Source organism: Lagenorhynchus albirostris, chromosome 13, assembly GCF_949774975.1.
Source record: "Lagenorhynchus albirostris chromosome 13, mLagAlb1.1, whole genome shotgun sequence".
NCBI lineage: Eukaryota > Metazoa > Chordata > Mammalia > Artiodactyla > Delphinidae > Lagenorhynchus > Lagenorhynchus albirostris.
The window spans coordinates 67,522,422-67,537,937 of NC_083107.1; the positions used below are offsets into that span (position 1 = coordinate 67,522,422).

At 42.4% G+C, this 15,516-nt stretch overlaps 1 protein-coding gene across 4 annotated transcripts in view; it reads right to left on the reverse strand.

Moving 5' to 3' along the window:
• The window catches only part of BABAM2 (BRISC and BRCA1 A complex member 2), a 449,417-nt gene that overhangs the window by 40,380 nt on the left and 393,521 nt on the right, over positions 1 to 15,516 (reverse strand). For all 4 annotated transcript variants that reach the window (XM_060169815.1, XM_060169818.1, XM_060169816.1 and 1 more), the window contains one exon: positions 1,198 to 1,351. In XM_060169815.1, the coding sequence (XP_060025798.1) occupies positions 1,198 to 1,351 (154 nt within the window). The remainder of the gene's footprint in view (positions 1 to 1,197; positions 1,352 to 15,516) is intronic.

The window sequence follows — 15,516 nt, forward strand, 5'->3', positions numbered from 1 at the left end:
ATAAAAAACTCTCTGCATTTACACTTACATATTCCATATGACTGGTGAAAGCTTTCTACAGAGAGATTCATGTGCAATAGTTGTATCTCTAAATTCCAAGCTCCAGCTAACTTCAACCTTTATCAAATTCCCAACTTACTTCCATAAGGATTTTCACAGTCCTAAGCTATCTGTGTAGCCATTTATTCAATCAAAAAAGACATAGGCCCTACTTTGGGTAATGGCTGCAGAGATGCAATGGGATATATAATTCACTCTGTTCCTTCAAAGACATTATAGTTCCATAGGAAAAACTAGGTACTGGATCCATGTGTTGACTACTAGGCAAAAATTCTATTTGTTTACTGTCAGCTGAAGTTTTCCATTAAAAAAAATGAAAGTAGCTGCCAATATTTTCTTCATCGACACCAGTTATTCCTTAACTCCAATTTCTACCTAGTACTTATTCTCTAATCTAAATAGAAAGGTAGAGGGACTTCCCCGGTGGTCCACTGGTGAAGAATCCGCCTTACAATGCAGGGGACGCGGGTTGGATCCCTGGTCAGGGAGCTAACATCCCACATGCCGCGGGGCAGCTAAACCCGTGTGCCACAACTACTGAATTCGCGCTTCTCAACTAGAGAGCCTGCGTGCCGCAAACTACAGAGCCCAAGTGCTCTGGAACCTGCTTGCCACAGCTACAGAGGCCACATGCCCTGGAGCCTGCGTGCCACAACTAGAGAAGAGAAAACCCTCGTGCCACAACTCTAGAGAAGCCCGCACACCACAACGAAGAGCCTGTGCGCCGCAACTAAGACCCAACGCAGCCAAAAATAAATAAATCTTAAAAAAAGAAATAAAATAAATAGAAAGGTAGATTTCAGAAAAATCATATAACCCATTTAAAAAGAAAAAAAGGCAATCCACCTGAGGAGGCTAGATGAGGAGTTGGCTAACTTCTTCTATAAAGGGCCAAATAGCAAGTATTTTTTGCTTTCCAGGCCACATGTGGTCTGTTTCAACTACTCATCCTGCTATGGTTGCATGAAAGCAGCCATAGAAAATAAGTTTAAAAATGGGTGTGGCTGTTTCAATAAAACTTTATTTACAAAAACAGGCACAGGGCAGGATTTAGCCTCCAGGCAGTAGCTTGCCCAGCTCCTGGACTAGATAAACAAAATGTTTCTATTTGCAAGAAATAACAATTGATTCACTTACTTTGCTCTTTTGGCCATTTCATTTCCATCCCATCTGGGGCTGTATGGATAATTTTTCTGGGCCTGGGAATAAAGCTGTCCACTGTTGGTAAAGTGATAGACGGACTGGAATGTGAGAGTCGGCTGGTCTCGAGGAAAAAACAGGGGCAGGTCAACTGCAAAGACAGAAGAAAGGAAAAGAAAGTTAGGGCTTAAATGCCTTTTAATACACTTTTTGGGCTAAACCTGAATGTTGGGTACAAGACTATTTGAACCACAAGTACTGGTTGAGGCTTAGGTAAAAGGTATGGAGAGAGAGAGACCAAGAAATACAAGGTGCCTTCCCTGTCTTCATGGAGTTTACAATCTAGGAGGAGAGGCAAGTCACCCATAAATAAAAATTCAACCAATATGAGGCGTGATGTGCAGATGCTGAAGGAAGACTGGGAAATGGTTACAGAAGCTGGCCACCCCCAGCCACCTGACCTGCTGTGGCACTTACCTTGTCCACTATTCCATAGAGGAGTTAGTTGTATATGTGCTTTAAGTCTCCATTATATCAGAAACTCCTCAAAGGTGAGGCACTGTCTTCCTCATCTAGAATTCGATGGAGGAGGTGGGATGGAGACCATCTTTAAAGAATGGATTTGGAAAGGGGATCAAGAGGGCAAGTGATAATCTTTCTTTTTTATAGGATATGGCAACTGGGCCACCAGAAAAAAGAAAAACGTCATCACTTACTTCCAATCAAGCAGTGAATTTTGATACTCAGCAGTTTTACATTTTTCCACGTGTGTTACCATATATATCTCCTAAACCAGTAGGAGCGCCTTAATGGAATGCAACAGGGACTACATATGTCTACTGTTGCAGTATAGACCGATTCTAATATTTGCTGTTAACAAGTATTATGTGCTTTATTTGTTCATTTTGGGATCCTTTAACTCAATTTTTAAAAATAAAATGACTTCCTTTAGTTGCGGCATGCGGGATCTTCAGTTGTGGCATGCATGCGGGATCTAGTTCCCCAACCAGGGAGCGAACCCGGGCACCCTGCATTGGGAGCGTGGAGTCTTAACCACTGGACCACCAGGGATCCTGCATGCTGCAACTAAAGATCCTACACGTAGCAATGAAGATCCCGTGTGCTGCAACTAAGACCTGGCGCAGCCAAATAAATAATTTAAAAAAATGACTTCCTGCTTTCAGTTGAGGCAAATCATTAAAAATGCAGACTGTTTCAATGGCACATTCCTCAAGGCATATTAATATGTATTTCTGTAAATGTTACCTACTTGAAGGACACAGAACAGGCACGTTAATTAATTTACAAAAAATAATAAGAAAAATGTGTATAGACTTTTATAGCTTTGCAGAGTACCTTTATATACTTTATCTGATTTGATACTTATTACTCCTTGAAGCAGACATTATTTTTACCAGCTACATTTAACAGATGAACAGACTCCGAGAGGTTTATTAATTTGCTCAGGCCATAGCTACGCAGACACAGGACTCAAGTCTAGTCCTATGATTTAAATCCTAAGCTCCTTCTACTGGTCACATTGCCACCTGCTCTTGGGTTTACTGGTATCACCTGCTCACAACATACTCACTACGTCAAAACTACAATTTAGTAAGCTAAAGTCTCCACTGTGAAGGAGGTATCGGCTTCAACTTTCCGGCTCCATGAGGCAAATACATGACAGAAAAATACATACTAGATAGTTATACATGTATCACCATGTCAGTGAGGGCGACATTTGACTTGGATTAGGCCCACTAAGTACCCAAAATGATTTCTTGAAGGAAGTTAGGCTTGCAGTGAACTTAAAAAACTGTCCAGTTGGTAAGGCCTCTTAGACGTCTAAGTATGTCTGACTCTGACTCAGTGCTGCAGGGGGTTTCTGACAAATGAATCACACCACGACCAAAGAAAAGTGGCAAGATTTTGAATGTCCACTCTTTAATCACATTTTCCAAGTGCCTCAGTGCAGTTTCAATACATGTCTATTTGTGCCAAAGCAAAGATTTGGTAGCATATAGGAATAATACAAAACATGAAGAACAGAGCAATTCAAATGATAAGTCATTGCATTCAGAAAACCCTTTGGAATCCCTTCGTCTTACAGAGCTTCATCTGTAATGTCTTCGGTCTTTTTGGGTGTTTTTTGTTTTTTCTTTTTCTTTTTTACATTTTCTTGGCCGCACCACGTGGCATGTGGGATCTTACTTCCCCGACCAGGGATCGAACCCGCACGCCTTGGAATGGAAGCGTGGAGTCTTAGCCACTGGACCACCAGGGAAGTCCTGTCTTCAGTCACTTTGAATAAATATCGTTTTCTAAAACTGTTTATCTCTTTTCTGATCATTCATTTCATTTCCTCTCATTAATTTTAGAAAAATGCCTATTCACATATTCTTTCCTTTGATTTCAACTATGTTTATAAGTTTCCACACATTAAAATGAGATTCAGATGAACCCCCAAAGCAATAGCAATAGCACTGGTGAAAAGTGTTTAACATGCAAGCTTCCCTTCAAAACAGCAATAATTTCAAATAATAAAATTCAATGGCAATAATATACAAATTCAAAGTAAGAACAGTCACCCTTCAGTATCCCAGCAATACAGATAATACCATAGGCTTCATGATTCTCAAGCTACCAGCTTTTTGGAGCTTTGAAATGCATTATATTTTTTGTTCCTGTTATTTTGTTTTCTAGAAAATGAGTTGCTGGAAGCTTGTTTGAAGTCAATATTAAAATTCACACACAGTGGCTACAGGGGGCACAGTGGCTGTAGGGGGGGCAGGACTGGTCAGAGTCCCTCAAAGGTAAAATCGGTAATCCACATATTAAGTCACATATGAGAAAATAAAATTGGAAAAATATAAATACCTTGCTCAGCTTAACTAGGGTATATCCTGCCTGGACCAGTCAGCAGTCACTAAAAGGATGGCTTCTTTAAAAATGTTCTATGCATAAGAAGGAGTGAACAAATAAACGATTTATGAGAAATACTTTGCATTTTTCTTAGAAGAATGATTTGAATGGTACAAATTAGTCAAAATTTAAAAAAAACTAAAACTTGTTTTCCTTATCCCCGAATGTTTCTGACACTTCAGATTTTGCCTATAGGCTAAGTCATGATTTTCTGATGCATAGTAAAATAATGACTGGTGGGCCTCCAAACAGCTAACTTGCTTTATGGAACTCCCAAGGTTCTAAGCAGTTTGGGCTCATCATCTCAGCCATGTCAAATCTGAACATTTTAACCTTTGCTTCCTTAGAACCCAACCTGTCTACTAGCTCGGGTTTGATTCCCAGAGTAGAACCATTCCATTTGGTTCAGTTACTCACTGTCAGTATAATGTTCACAACTGCTTCCTATTTCCTTCTTTCTGTATACAGAGACTGAATTTTGGTCAGCTCTCGAGTCACAGAAGGCATGGTCCCCACTTGTTCAGTATAATTTCAATAACCATTTCTGAAGCATTACTTTCTTCAAGAACTTGTCGAAACAAGTCACATCCAAACACTGCTAATTCTGCTCAACCTGGGCATTTCACAGGAGTCACTCACAGGGCTCTGACACCCTGGCAGAAGGCAGGAACAATGAAGTTCTGCATCAGCTTGCCTCATACTGGACAGTGGCTGCAGTAACAGGTTCCACTGGTCACAGTCCCAGAGCTGGTGGTGCTGTCCAAGCAACCACCCTCCGTGCAGCTTTGAGAGGGAGCTCAACGCACTGATAAACTCTGCTGCCTCTCTCTAAACCATGCTGAAGTTCCGACAGTTTTACCTTCTCTAGTAAACAAGCGTAACTGCCCCTATGTGCTCATCCTTGCACCAGAAGAAGACTTCATTACATTTATCTAAGTTCATAAGACTCTCTAAAAACTGCTCACTTCCCCCAAAACCTCAACAATGGAAAAGTGACACTGAACAGCCAAAAGAAAGGCCACACTGTGTATCGGATCCACAGGACAGCTGCCAGATACTCTCAACATTTCAGGCATAGTTCTAACAAGTTTGATCATATGGTTTTTCCAGAAAAAAAAAAAAATCTAATGATGGCAAGATTAGGGCAAGGGACATTAACAGCAAGTAGTGATAATTAGCAGTCTGGCATAAAGCAAGGAGAGAGAATACTAAATAAAAGCAGACTTAGGAAATCAAAAAGCAGCCGCGTCTGGGGTGATTCAGTGTAGGAGCAAAAAGCTCCACCATCCCTCAAGCTGTAACCATACATAGTGACGTCCACTCCCAACCTTGGTAATATGGCCAACACTCTTGGTTGCTTACCCAACAGCCATTCTCCATCCTTCTTTTTTACGGGCAGAGCCCTCCTCCCACCCCATAGTCGGAGAGTGCTGGGTATTCACTCCCTCAGACTTCCCATAAAACCAAGGTATAGAAATGTGACTCAGTCCTGCCAATGGGACCTGAGGGGAAGTTGGCCAGGGGTCTTCTGAGAAATATTTTCCTCTCTAATTAAAGACACATGTACGGAGAAGCCCCCATTTCATTCTTGCCTATATCTTATCACGTGAGATCTTGGGACTTGGAGCTGTGCACCCATCTCATGACCATGAGCTTTTGGAAAGTCAGTCTGACATCACTGAGCTGAGAATTCATCATTCTCTGGTACTGCCCAGCTCTGGATTTCTTGTTATGTGAGATGATTACAAGCCCTAACTATTTAAACCTATTTAATCAGGTCTTCTCAGACCTGCAGTCAAAGGCAACTAAAGGAAATGTTATTTCTTGCAGCTTCTGTTCAAGGAGGCAGGATAATTGTATAATCTATTTCAGAAACATTTCCACCAAGCATGGTTAAAAACATTCAAGGCGCATAAATAGGAAAGTTTTAGTTGTCTGGAAAATTCAGTTATGTGGGACAGTTCAATCCTTGAAAATGCCAAACAAACGAGGGGTTAACCATAATTGCTTCCCTGGGAGTCACATCATCAAATATTTTCGTCATTATTCACAAGTCAGCCATTATTTCATTTCTCCAAACCTTCCAAACTCTATATTCTTGTGTTCTTGGGTTAGCAGGGAAGATGCTCACGGAGTCACTCTGTGGTGGTGATGGTCCCATTGCCACTTCCAGTCCTCTCAGGCCCCTCTGGTTCCTCGAAGCCTCATTAGGAGATAGTTTTAACCCCACGTTGAATGGTTGTAAACTTCCCTTCCAAAGATGATTCCCACTGAGGTCAATTCTTCCTAAAGGTAGTTTGTACACGTCTCATTCCCAGGCTGCCCCCACAGTGGGCACACAACCAATTAGGGAAGCTGCCGTTTATTTACTGACCACCCCGATCTTACTAACCACACACGCTAAACCTCTGAGACACACAGATTCTAACCACTAGGAAGTTAAATACCATACATTGCCTACAAGAAATATAAAAGTCAAGTTTTCCAATTCAGAAGTGTCCCTACTCAAGGCATTAAAAATCAAATGGTGTCTCCTTTTACTATCACTGCCTTCCATTTAAGTGACCAAGGAGACTAAATATTAACCACATTTTATTAAACTGGTTTCAATTTTTCACTATCTTTTAGTGATTTGATCACGTAAACAGATTACCTTTGGGGTTTTACTAGTATTACCAAACTAAAGCCTGAAGTTTCTTGAATTTTGCTGTAAACGCTAAAAATCCTAATATGGGAGGTGACAGCACGGTATGATGGAAAAAGGTACCTACAGCCTTTGGAGTCAGATAAAAATGGGTTCAATTCCTAGCCTCATTCATTTATTAGCGGTGAGACCATAGGCAAAATATTTCATCTCTTTGAATCTTGATTTTCTCATCTGCAAAATGAGGATAATAATTCTTATAGCATTGTTGAAAGAACTGAACAAAAAAAGAGCAGGTACTAAATAAACATTCCTTCTCTCCCCCTACTCATCCTTTTCCTTAGTTTTTTTTTTTTTTTATATCTGGCTTTATACGCTCTTCCATATATGTGAAATTTCTAACTACAGCATAAATTTTCAGTGTTTAATTTTAACTATTTTGATGGATATCTTTCTAAACTTTGTACAGACTTTCACATCTCAGTAAATATAACATATTGAAAATAATTTAGCCTTTTCTCGATGACAGAGAACACATGAAAAGACCATTATACACAAGAGTCTCAAGTGTTAAGAAGACTTCGCTTGCTCTTTCACAAATACTTCCTACCAGACCCCCCCAAACCATCCTCTGTTAAAGAGTCGATGTGCCTTTAGTGTGGTACCGAGGTCCCCAGGGCTACTGGGATGTGCATGCTGCTTGCCCCCGACCACGAACTTTCTCTATTTATTTCTGTTGCCTTTTCCTAGCCAGCTCTCTTTCCTTTGCCACTTCTCACCAAGGCCAACTCGGTCTCAATATGGTCTCTCTTTCTTGCCTCTTCTCTTTGCCTTTTGTCTACTTCATCCCACACGTATCTCAGCTTCTGAAGAGTCAGGTACGGCTGACTATCCATCCCTAGGACCAGGACCTGGCGTGGATCAGGGGCTGCACGATATGAAGTGATGCTGTGTGAGCTCGGGGTCGCTTTCCTCAGGCACTGTTCTGAGTTCAGAGACTGTCTCCTCCTCTTCCTTCTCTTGCTGTTGTTTGTTTCCTTCCGAGTTTACAGCTGCCCCAGACAGATGAAGTTATAGGAAATCCGGCCTCTGCTTACATTGTGTTTAGCATTTGCTTTTGAGGTACTTTCTAGCAATAGATACAAATTAATCATTTCAACACCCAATGAGCCAATCAAATAAAACTGTAAGAAGAATCTCAAGATGAAAGGGATGCCACAGCACTGGCCCAGGAAGAGCCAGGTTCTCACACCTGCCCGCACAAACGAACCCAGGCTGAATTAGGCTTCCCCCGCCACGAGCTCAGAGGTTCTCAACTGGACGTGAGCGTCGGCATCACCCTGGAATTAACGTTGCAGATGCCTGGGCCCCACCTCAGACCTCTGGTTCCTGAAAATGCACCTTAAGTGACTCTGATATGCCTCGCCATATCAGGTAGGAATCACTGCAAAGACTGAGCACTCCTAAGGATCGGGGCCATGAATTAGCACTTAGCACACAGCATGACACATTGCTAAATGCTTGTTGAACTAAAGGAAAGGAGCATTTAAGGGAAATGCAAAATTAAAGCCTCAAGGAGATTCCACTTCATACCCATTAGATTGGCAAAGACTTTAAATCCCAACAATTCTCAACTGTTGTCAAGGAAGTGGAACACTGGGATTTCTCATCACTGATGATGCAAATGTCAATTTCTATAACCTCTTGTACAGTAAAAGCGAAGATGTACATACTTCATAACTCAACATTCCTACTCCTAAAATACTGCCACATGTGCATAAGAAGGTAGTTAGGAGAAGGTTTGCTGTAGCAATGTTTGTGATAACAAAAATTGGAAACATCTTCAAATGTCCATCAACTGGAGACTGTGGTACATTCCTCAATGGAAGACCTTATAGCTGTTTAAACAAATGAGCTAGGGCTACATGTATCAACATAGATAAATCTCAAGAACATAATGTTCAGTGAAAAAAGCAATTTATAGATGAACATTGTTAAGTATATACTTACAAAGTCCAAAAACATGCATACATTATTACACACTGTTTATGAATGTCTATGTGGTAGAAAGCATAAAAGTGTGCACAGGAATGGTAAACACCAAATTAAGGATAGTAGTTCCCTCTGGGGGTAATGGGGAAGGAGAGAGGGACAGGAATGCATCAGAGAGGGTTACTCAGGGAGCTGCAACCAATTTGATAATGTGCTCTTTCTTTAAAAACAAAACCAAACCAAACCAGAAGCACTTATATCAAAATACTGAGATTTGGCTAAGGTGGATACACAGTATTTGTTTTTGTACTTTTTATATACTTGAGTAGGCTTTAAATATTTATAATTTTTAAAAGATTTTCAAAAAGCAAAGACATATGTTCATAGCAGCAGAAAACAGTCAACATGATTCCATTTACATAAAGTTCAAAAACAGGAAAATTTCATGATATATTGTTTATGGACATATGTTAGCTGATAGAACTATTAAGAAAATCAAGGGCACAGCTGACATAAAAAATTGAGGGTAGTGGTTACTTCTGAGAAGGACACGCTTAGGGCTTCTAGGATACTGGTGTTATGTTCCATTTCTGAAGTCGGTGGTGTGTTTTTTTTTAAGATTTAATTTTATTTATTTTTGGCTGCATTGGGTCTTTGTTGCTGCGCACAGGCTTCCTCTAGTTGCGGCGAGCGGGGGCTACTCTTCGTTGCGGTGCGCGGGCTTCTTATTGTGGTGGCTTCTCTTGTTGCGGAGCACAGGCTCTAGGCACTCGGGCTCTAGAGCGCAGGCTCAGTAGTTGTGGCTCACGGGCTTTAGTTGCTGCGTGGCATGTGGGATCTTCCCGGACCAGGGATCGAACCCATGTCCCCTGCTTTGGCAGGCGGCTTCTTAACCACTGCATCACCGGGGAAGTCCTGGTGGTGTTTTATTAGTTTCTAAAGTACATAGGTATGTTTTATATGTTCCTCATGTGTATATATATATATATATATATATATATATTCATATAAATACTATTTTTAAAAATGAGAGCATTTATAAAACTAAGAGGATCAGGAAAGCTGAATGGTCTTCATGGGAAAAAGAACACCACAGTTGTAAAGAAAAATAAAAAGCACAGAAGAAAACTGCATAAAACTGGACTACAGCTTATACAGGCACTAAGAAGATGTACATTCTCTCACGAGAACACTGTCAGGTTGGCAAATCAGCTGGTCAGCTGGGTCCCTTCTTTTCTCCCAAATTTACCGAGTGAAAGGTAGGGTGCCAGGGAGAACGAAGGCATCCATGCCCTGAGCATGGGCGGGAACAGGAGGCCCGAGAAAGGGGGAGAAGCTCCCACAGTGAAGCACATCGGACAACGGCTGAGGCGTGAACATGGTGTCCATGCAGAGGAAGGGGGACCCTGCTTGAGGTGGAAGCTCTGCAGATGACATGCACTTTGAGTCAGTTCTAGAAGGTTAAAAGTTGAATCAGAATGGGAGTCTGGGGGATACTCCGTAGAGAGGAAAGAAGTCGGTAAAGCTTCGATACTGTGTAGACATAACAATTTTCCTTTTTTATTTGGCTCTTTTGGTATTGTATATATTCAATTTAGAAAAGCCATAACCTGCCCTCTTTTATCAATCATGCTTTCTTTTCCACCACTGCCCTCACCTTGGTACATGCGGAGAGCAACAGGTGATGCAAAGATGAAGGGAGCTGACGCTGGCCTTGGAAGCTCGTGGCCAAGCTGCTCTCCCTTCCTGGAGGGCCCTCCTCCCTTTTCTGGGTTTATCTGGGTTTCTTCTCATCAAGACTCAACTTGTAGGAAATGCCTCTGTCCTAGAACTCTGCATGCGTCCAGCTCATACTCCTGAACAAGGTCCCCTCGGGGCTGTCCTCACCAGGAGAAAAGGAGAAAACCAGTGGCTGAGGTCAGGACCAAGGGGTCCCCAGCATGAGAAGCCTTCCCTACCCCAGTGCTTCTCTGTCTGCTTTCCCTGGTTCATCCATTCCCTCACCCATCACACGTTTTGTGAGCACATCCCATGTTGCAGGCCCCATGCTACACCTGAGGACCCATGCTTCCTGGAAATGGATGGTAGGTTATGCTTCGTGCTTCCTGCAATGCCACCTGGTTTCTGTGTCCCCTGCGGTTGCATCCCTTTTGGATCCTGTGAATCCTGGTATTTCCTCAGTCCTGGCTTCTTGTTCAGTCCCTTCAACCTGCTCTTGCTTCTGTGACCTTCTTCCAGGACACCTCTCTTGCCTGCTCTGTCACTCACTGAGTTCTCCATCCTCCACATCCCCATAGCCCAGCCTCGGCTGAACTGCTAACAATGAAGTGTTCTTGTTATTTTATATCCTCCACATGTGAACACTGGGCTAGACACACAGCAATTAGTCGCTATGTATCTAGGGACTGACTGGCAGAGATCATAAAAGTGAGGAGATGTTGACTGCACTAGACATGTAAAAAAGGAAACATGTGGGGCTTCCCTGGTGGCGCAGTGGTTGAGAGCCCGCCTGCCGATGCAGGGGACACGGGTTCGTGCCCCGGTCTGGGAAGATCCCACATGCTGCGGAGTGGCTGGGCCCGTGAGCCATGGCCGCTGAGCCTGCGCATCCGGAGCCTGTGCTCCGCAACGGGAGCGACCACAACAGTGAGAGGCCCGCTTACCGCAAACAAACAAACAAACAAACCAAAAAACAACAACAACAAAACAAGGAAACGTGTTTCTATGAGATGCAGAAAAAAATCTAGCAAGAGAGAACACCATAAACAGCATTTAATACTGTTTAAACTTCTATCTTTAAAAGAATGTAGTCACAATAAATAAAGTCCTGGCCTGGGAGGATTAAAACAGAAATCTGGCTAAATTGAGGAAGAATTTGATTAAAATAATTCTTAAATAAATTAAATATATTCAAATGCAAAATCCTTGGTATTTAAAAGCTGGGCAAATTCTTTAAAGAGTCATCGGCTTTTAATTTCAAAAATTCATGGATGATGTACCAAATGCAAATGATTAGAAGGAAAGGACAACATTTTTAAAAGTAGCAGGACCGACACTGGTCCATTTAGATTCCAGTCTTTAAAGATTAGAACATCCTACCAGGCACAAATTTGCAAATACTGAGACTACTCCAAAGTGAAGGACGACTAACTTGGCTTTATGAAGAAAAAAAATTTTGAAACGAATCTAGTTATTTTTATTTTTGAAAGGGTCTGGTTACAAGCTTTACATCCTAGAGAAAACAGCAACAAGTATCTAATTTGACGAGCATTCGTGGAGCAACTACTTTGAGCCGGCTCTAGGGAGGCCAAGCTGACCAAAGCCCGGTCCTCCCCCTGACAGGACAACACCAGCATGCACTTGACCGTCACCCTACTCAGGCAGGGAAGCAATGGTGAGGGTTATAATAGGGATAGTAACTGCCTGGGGTGTGGGGTGGAAAGATAGTCCATCTAAGGGCTTCTAGAAGGCTTGTTAGATAAGCAGGGCCTTGAAAGACGACCAGGATTCAGACAGGCAGTTGCAGTGGGAGGGTTATGACGGGGAAGGGAGAGAGAAAGGTGAGGGAATTCCAGGCAGAGGGAACAGTGTCGAGCAGTCAGAGCAAAGGAGAGTGAGGGAATGCGGGTGATCAGGGTAGAGGGAATACCGGCCCAGAGGACAGGAGGCCGGTGCAGAGAGGCTCTGGATACAGACGCCAAACTGTGGAAAGTCGTGAGCACAAAGCAAAGGAGTGTGGATTTTCTTGCGTGGGCACTGCTAGCCTTGAACATTTCTAGGGGAGATATCCCATACCACCCACTCTGGTGGGTCAGAAATTGTCCTGTAATTTAAATACCCCCAACATGGTAGAAATCTTCTAGAATGGAGAATGTTTTGGAAGGTATAACACATAAATCAAAAATGTTATTATTTATTATTAGAGGAGCGCAGTCATTCACGTCTCAGCTTGGGAACCGATTCCTCTTTAAAAAACATCCCCTAAGACTTACTAGTGCATCCCTTACAGTCAAAGGGAGGCCCTGTGTGGCAAGCCTGAGGATGGCCTGTAACCGGTTTACAGGAGTCTTCCGTTTTCTCTCAAACAACTCTACCTTTCTAGGCGGACAATCCTTACCATGGGGCCTGAGATTTGGGATTGGGTGTAAGATTGGGGTGGGACATAGCTTAGGTTAAATACGTGTCAGTGCTTGGAAACCAGGCCCCTCAAGAGTGATTTTGTGTTTCCTCATAAGACAGGGTTAAAATCCTGGTCACCATGTCATTCCCCTATGCAGAAACCTACATGAACTTATTTTTTATTTGTGTATTACACATGCCAAACATCCTCCACTCCAGATTTATACTGTGCTGGGGTATCAAAATTACAGGAAAATGTCTGACCCGCTAGATTAGGTGGTTATGGAAACGTTTAAAGATAAGCCATTCCATTCTTTGGTTGCTTTAGGTTCAGTTCCATCTGGTGAGATGGACAGGAAAGAGCTTATCTCGGTGAGGCTGAATTGTCACGTGAAGAACATGTGCTCTGGAGGTGGCAACCTAGGTTCCACTGAGAGGTTGTATCACGTTGGTAGATTAACTGAGCTTCTTTCCTCATCCATAAAACTGGAAAAACTCCAACCTCCAGGTTGAAAGTAAAGCAGGTGGTACAACATCTGGCACATAGAAAGTGCTCAATAAATAAAGGTTGGAGCCTAAAGGAATGTAAGAACAGGATGGTACAGTGGAAAGAATACGATCTTTGGAATTTGACAGATCTGGGCTTGATTCCTAGTCTACTGGTTATGACCTGAGTGACCTCAGGCAACTTATTAAACTCTCTGAGTCTAGGTTTTCTCATCTTTAAAATGGGATAATACCTACCTTGCAAGACTGTTGGGTGGTTTACGTGACATAATGAATATACACAGAACACTTGGCACATAGAAGATATTCATAAATGATACTTATTATTACTCACTTTTCTCTTAGAAGCAATTAAAACAAACAGACCTGAGTCTATATAATTTCTTTTTCTAACCTGACTCCCAGCTGAGAAAATACAACCCATAGATTAAAGGTAGCCAGGTTCTTTCAATTAAGCTTCCAAGTTAGTTCTGCCCATCATTTCATGTGGGGCAAATTCAGGAGTCTTTAGGAACTCTTCATTTTTAATTCTATAATCTTCTTCCTTCAAACTAAAAAAAAAAAATCATAGCTCTGGAGAATGTAAGGTCAAATGGGTTTTGCAGCAAAAGTTGACCAGAGACCAGAAAACATTTGAACAGAGGGAAAGCCTGATGAAAACTTGGTCAGTTTTCCTTTGTGCTTGGATAAAAAAGACCAGAAATGTAATCAATCTTTGTATATTTCAAGATTCCTATTTGGTCCGTGAATTATCCAAGTTTTTGTTTAGTTGTTTTCTGGCCATCTCCTTAGTCATTATTTCTTCTGTGAGAAGGGCTGGGGGATACAGTAGGAGAATGGAAATTAATTCATGCTCTTCCTTGATAGCAACTCCACTTAGAAATTTCACTTCAGATGAAAGTATGATCGCTGTCTAAAATGATGTTTTTAAACTGTCATATTCTCCTAACTTGAATTAAAGAGAATACATTGTGAAACACAAGGTGAGCTTGTTGAGGCAAACCCTTGACTTGAGTTGCTTAACTTGTACATCCAAATGTAAAGGAATAAGATCATGTTCAAGCAAAGGTATTGGATCACCGTTCTCCTAAGAGAAGCATATTTGCACTCAATAACTGGAAGCTCCAAAACGTTTTTCTTCCTTTTTATTGTTTTTGATTGAAATCTTTCTAAAGCAGCCTTCACATTTACTTCTTCCATATCCTCCTTTATTTTTTTTAAATAAATTTATTTATTTTTGGCTGAGCTGGGTCTTTGTTGCTGCGCACGGGCTTTCTCTAGTTGCGGCGAGCAGGTTTCTCATTGCGGCGGCTTCTCTTGTTGTGGAGCGTAGGCTCTAGGCGCGCGGGCTTAGTTGCTCCGTGGCATGTGGGATCTTCCCGGACCAGGGCTCGAACCTGTGTCCCCTGCATTGGCAGGAGGGTTCTTAACCACTGTGCCACCAGGGAAGCCCCATATCCCCCTTTAAATGACTCAAAGTCGCAATTATGAACATTAGCTCTCAGAGTGGGCCATACAGCCATGACATCAGGCTGAACGACGCAAGTGTGTCTAAGCGTCTAGCGTCTGCTGTCTATAGTTTCTTGGTTCCCTCTGCCCCCATCTCCCGGCTCAGGCTATAGGTTAGGCTATACCTATATACCACAGACCTTCTCTGGACAGTTAAGCTGCTAGGAACTACGGAACTAGTGCACCAAACTTATTGGCAGGTGTAAGAGTCAGGCCTGAGGTCCCTGTGAGTGAAACACACGGACTGAGTGAGACCTCTTTGGTCTATTCCCTTCCTTTTGGCTGTGTTTTTTGACAGATATGCTTTCAGGGCAGAGCTGAGCTAGGCAGGTGAGATACTTAAAACTCTCCATGTCTTATCACAACAGAGGACATACTTGTTAAATCACAGTTCAGAAAGGGGCCTTGGAAACCATCTATCCATCTGGTAACTGAGGAGCCTGTGGTACAGAGTGGTGAGCTGCTTGGGCAGCTGACACAGAACCCCAGGTCTTGATCCCGCATCCAGCGAGCCTCACTGTCTGACGCCCCTTGTGACTTGGCAAATCTCCCTGTAGGAGGAAAGTAACCGCAGCTACCAAGGCTGCTTTTACAGTATGACTCTGGGTTCTCTCTTAACCCAACTC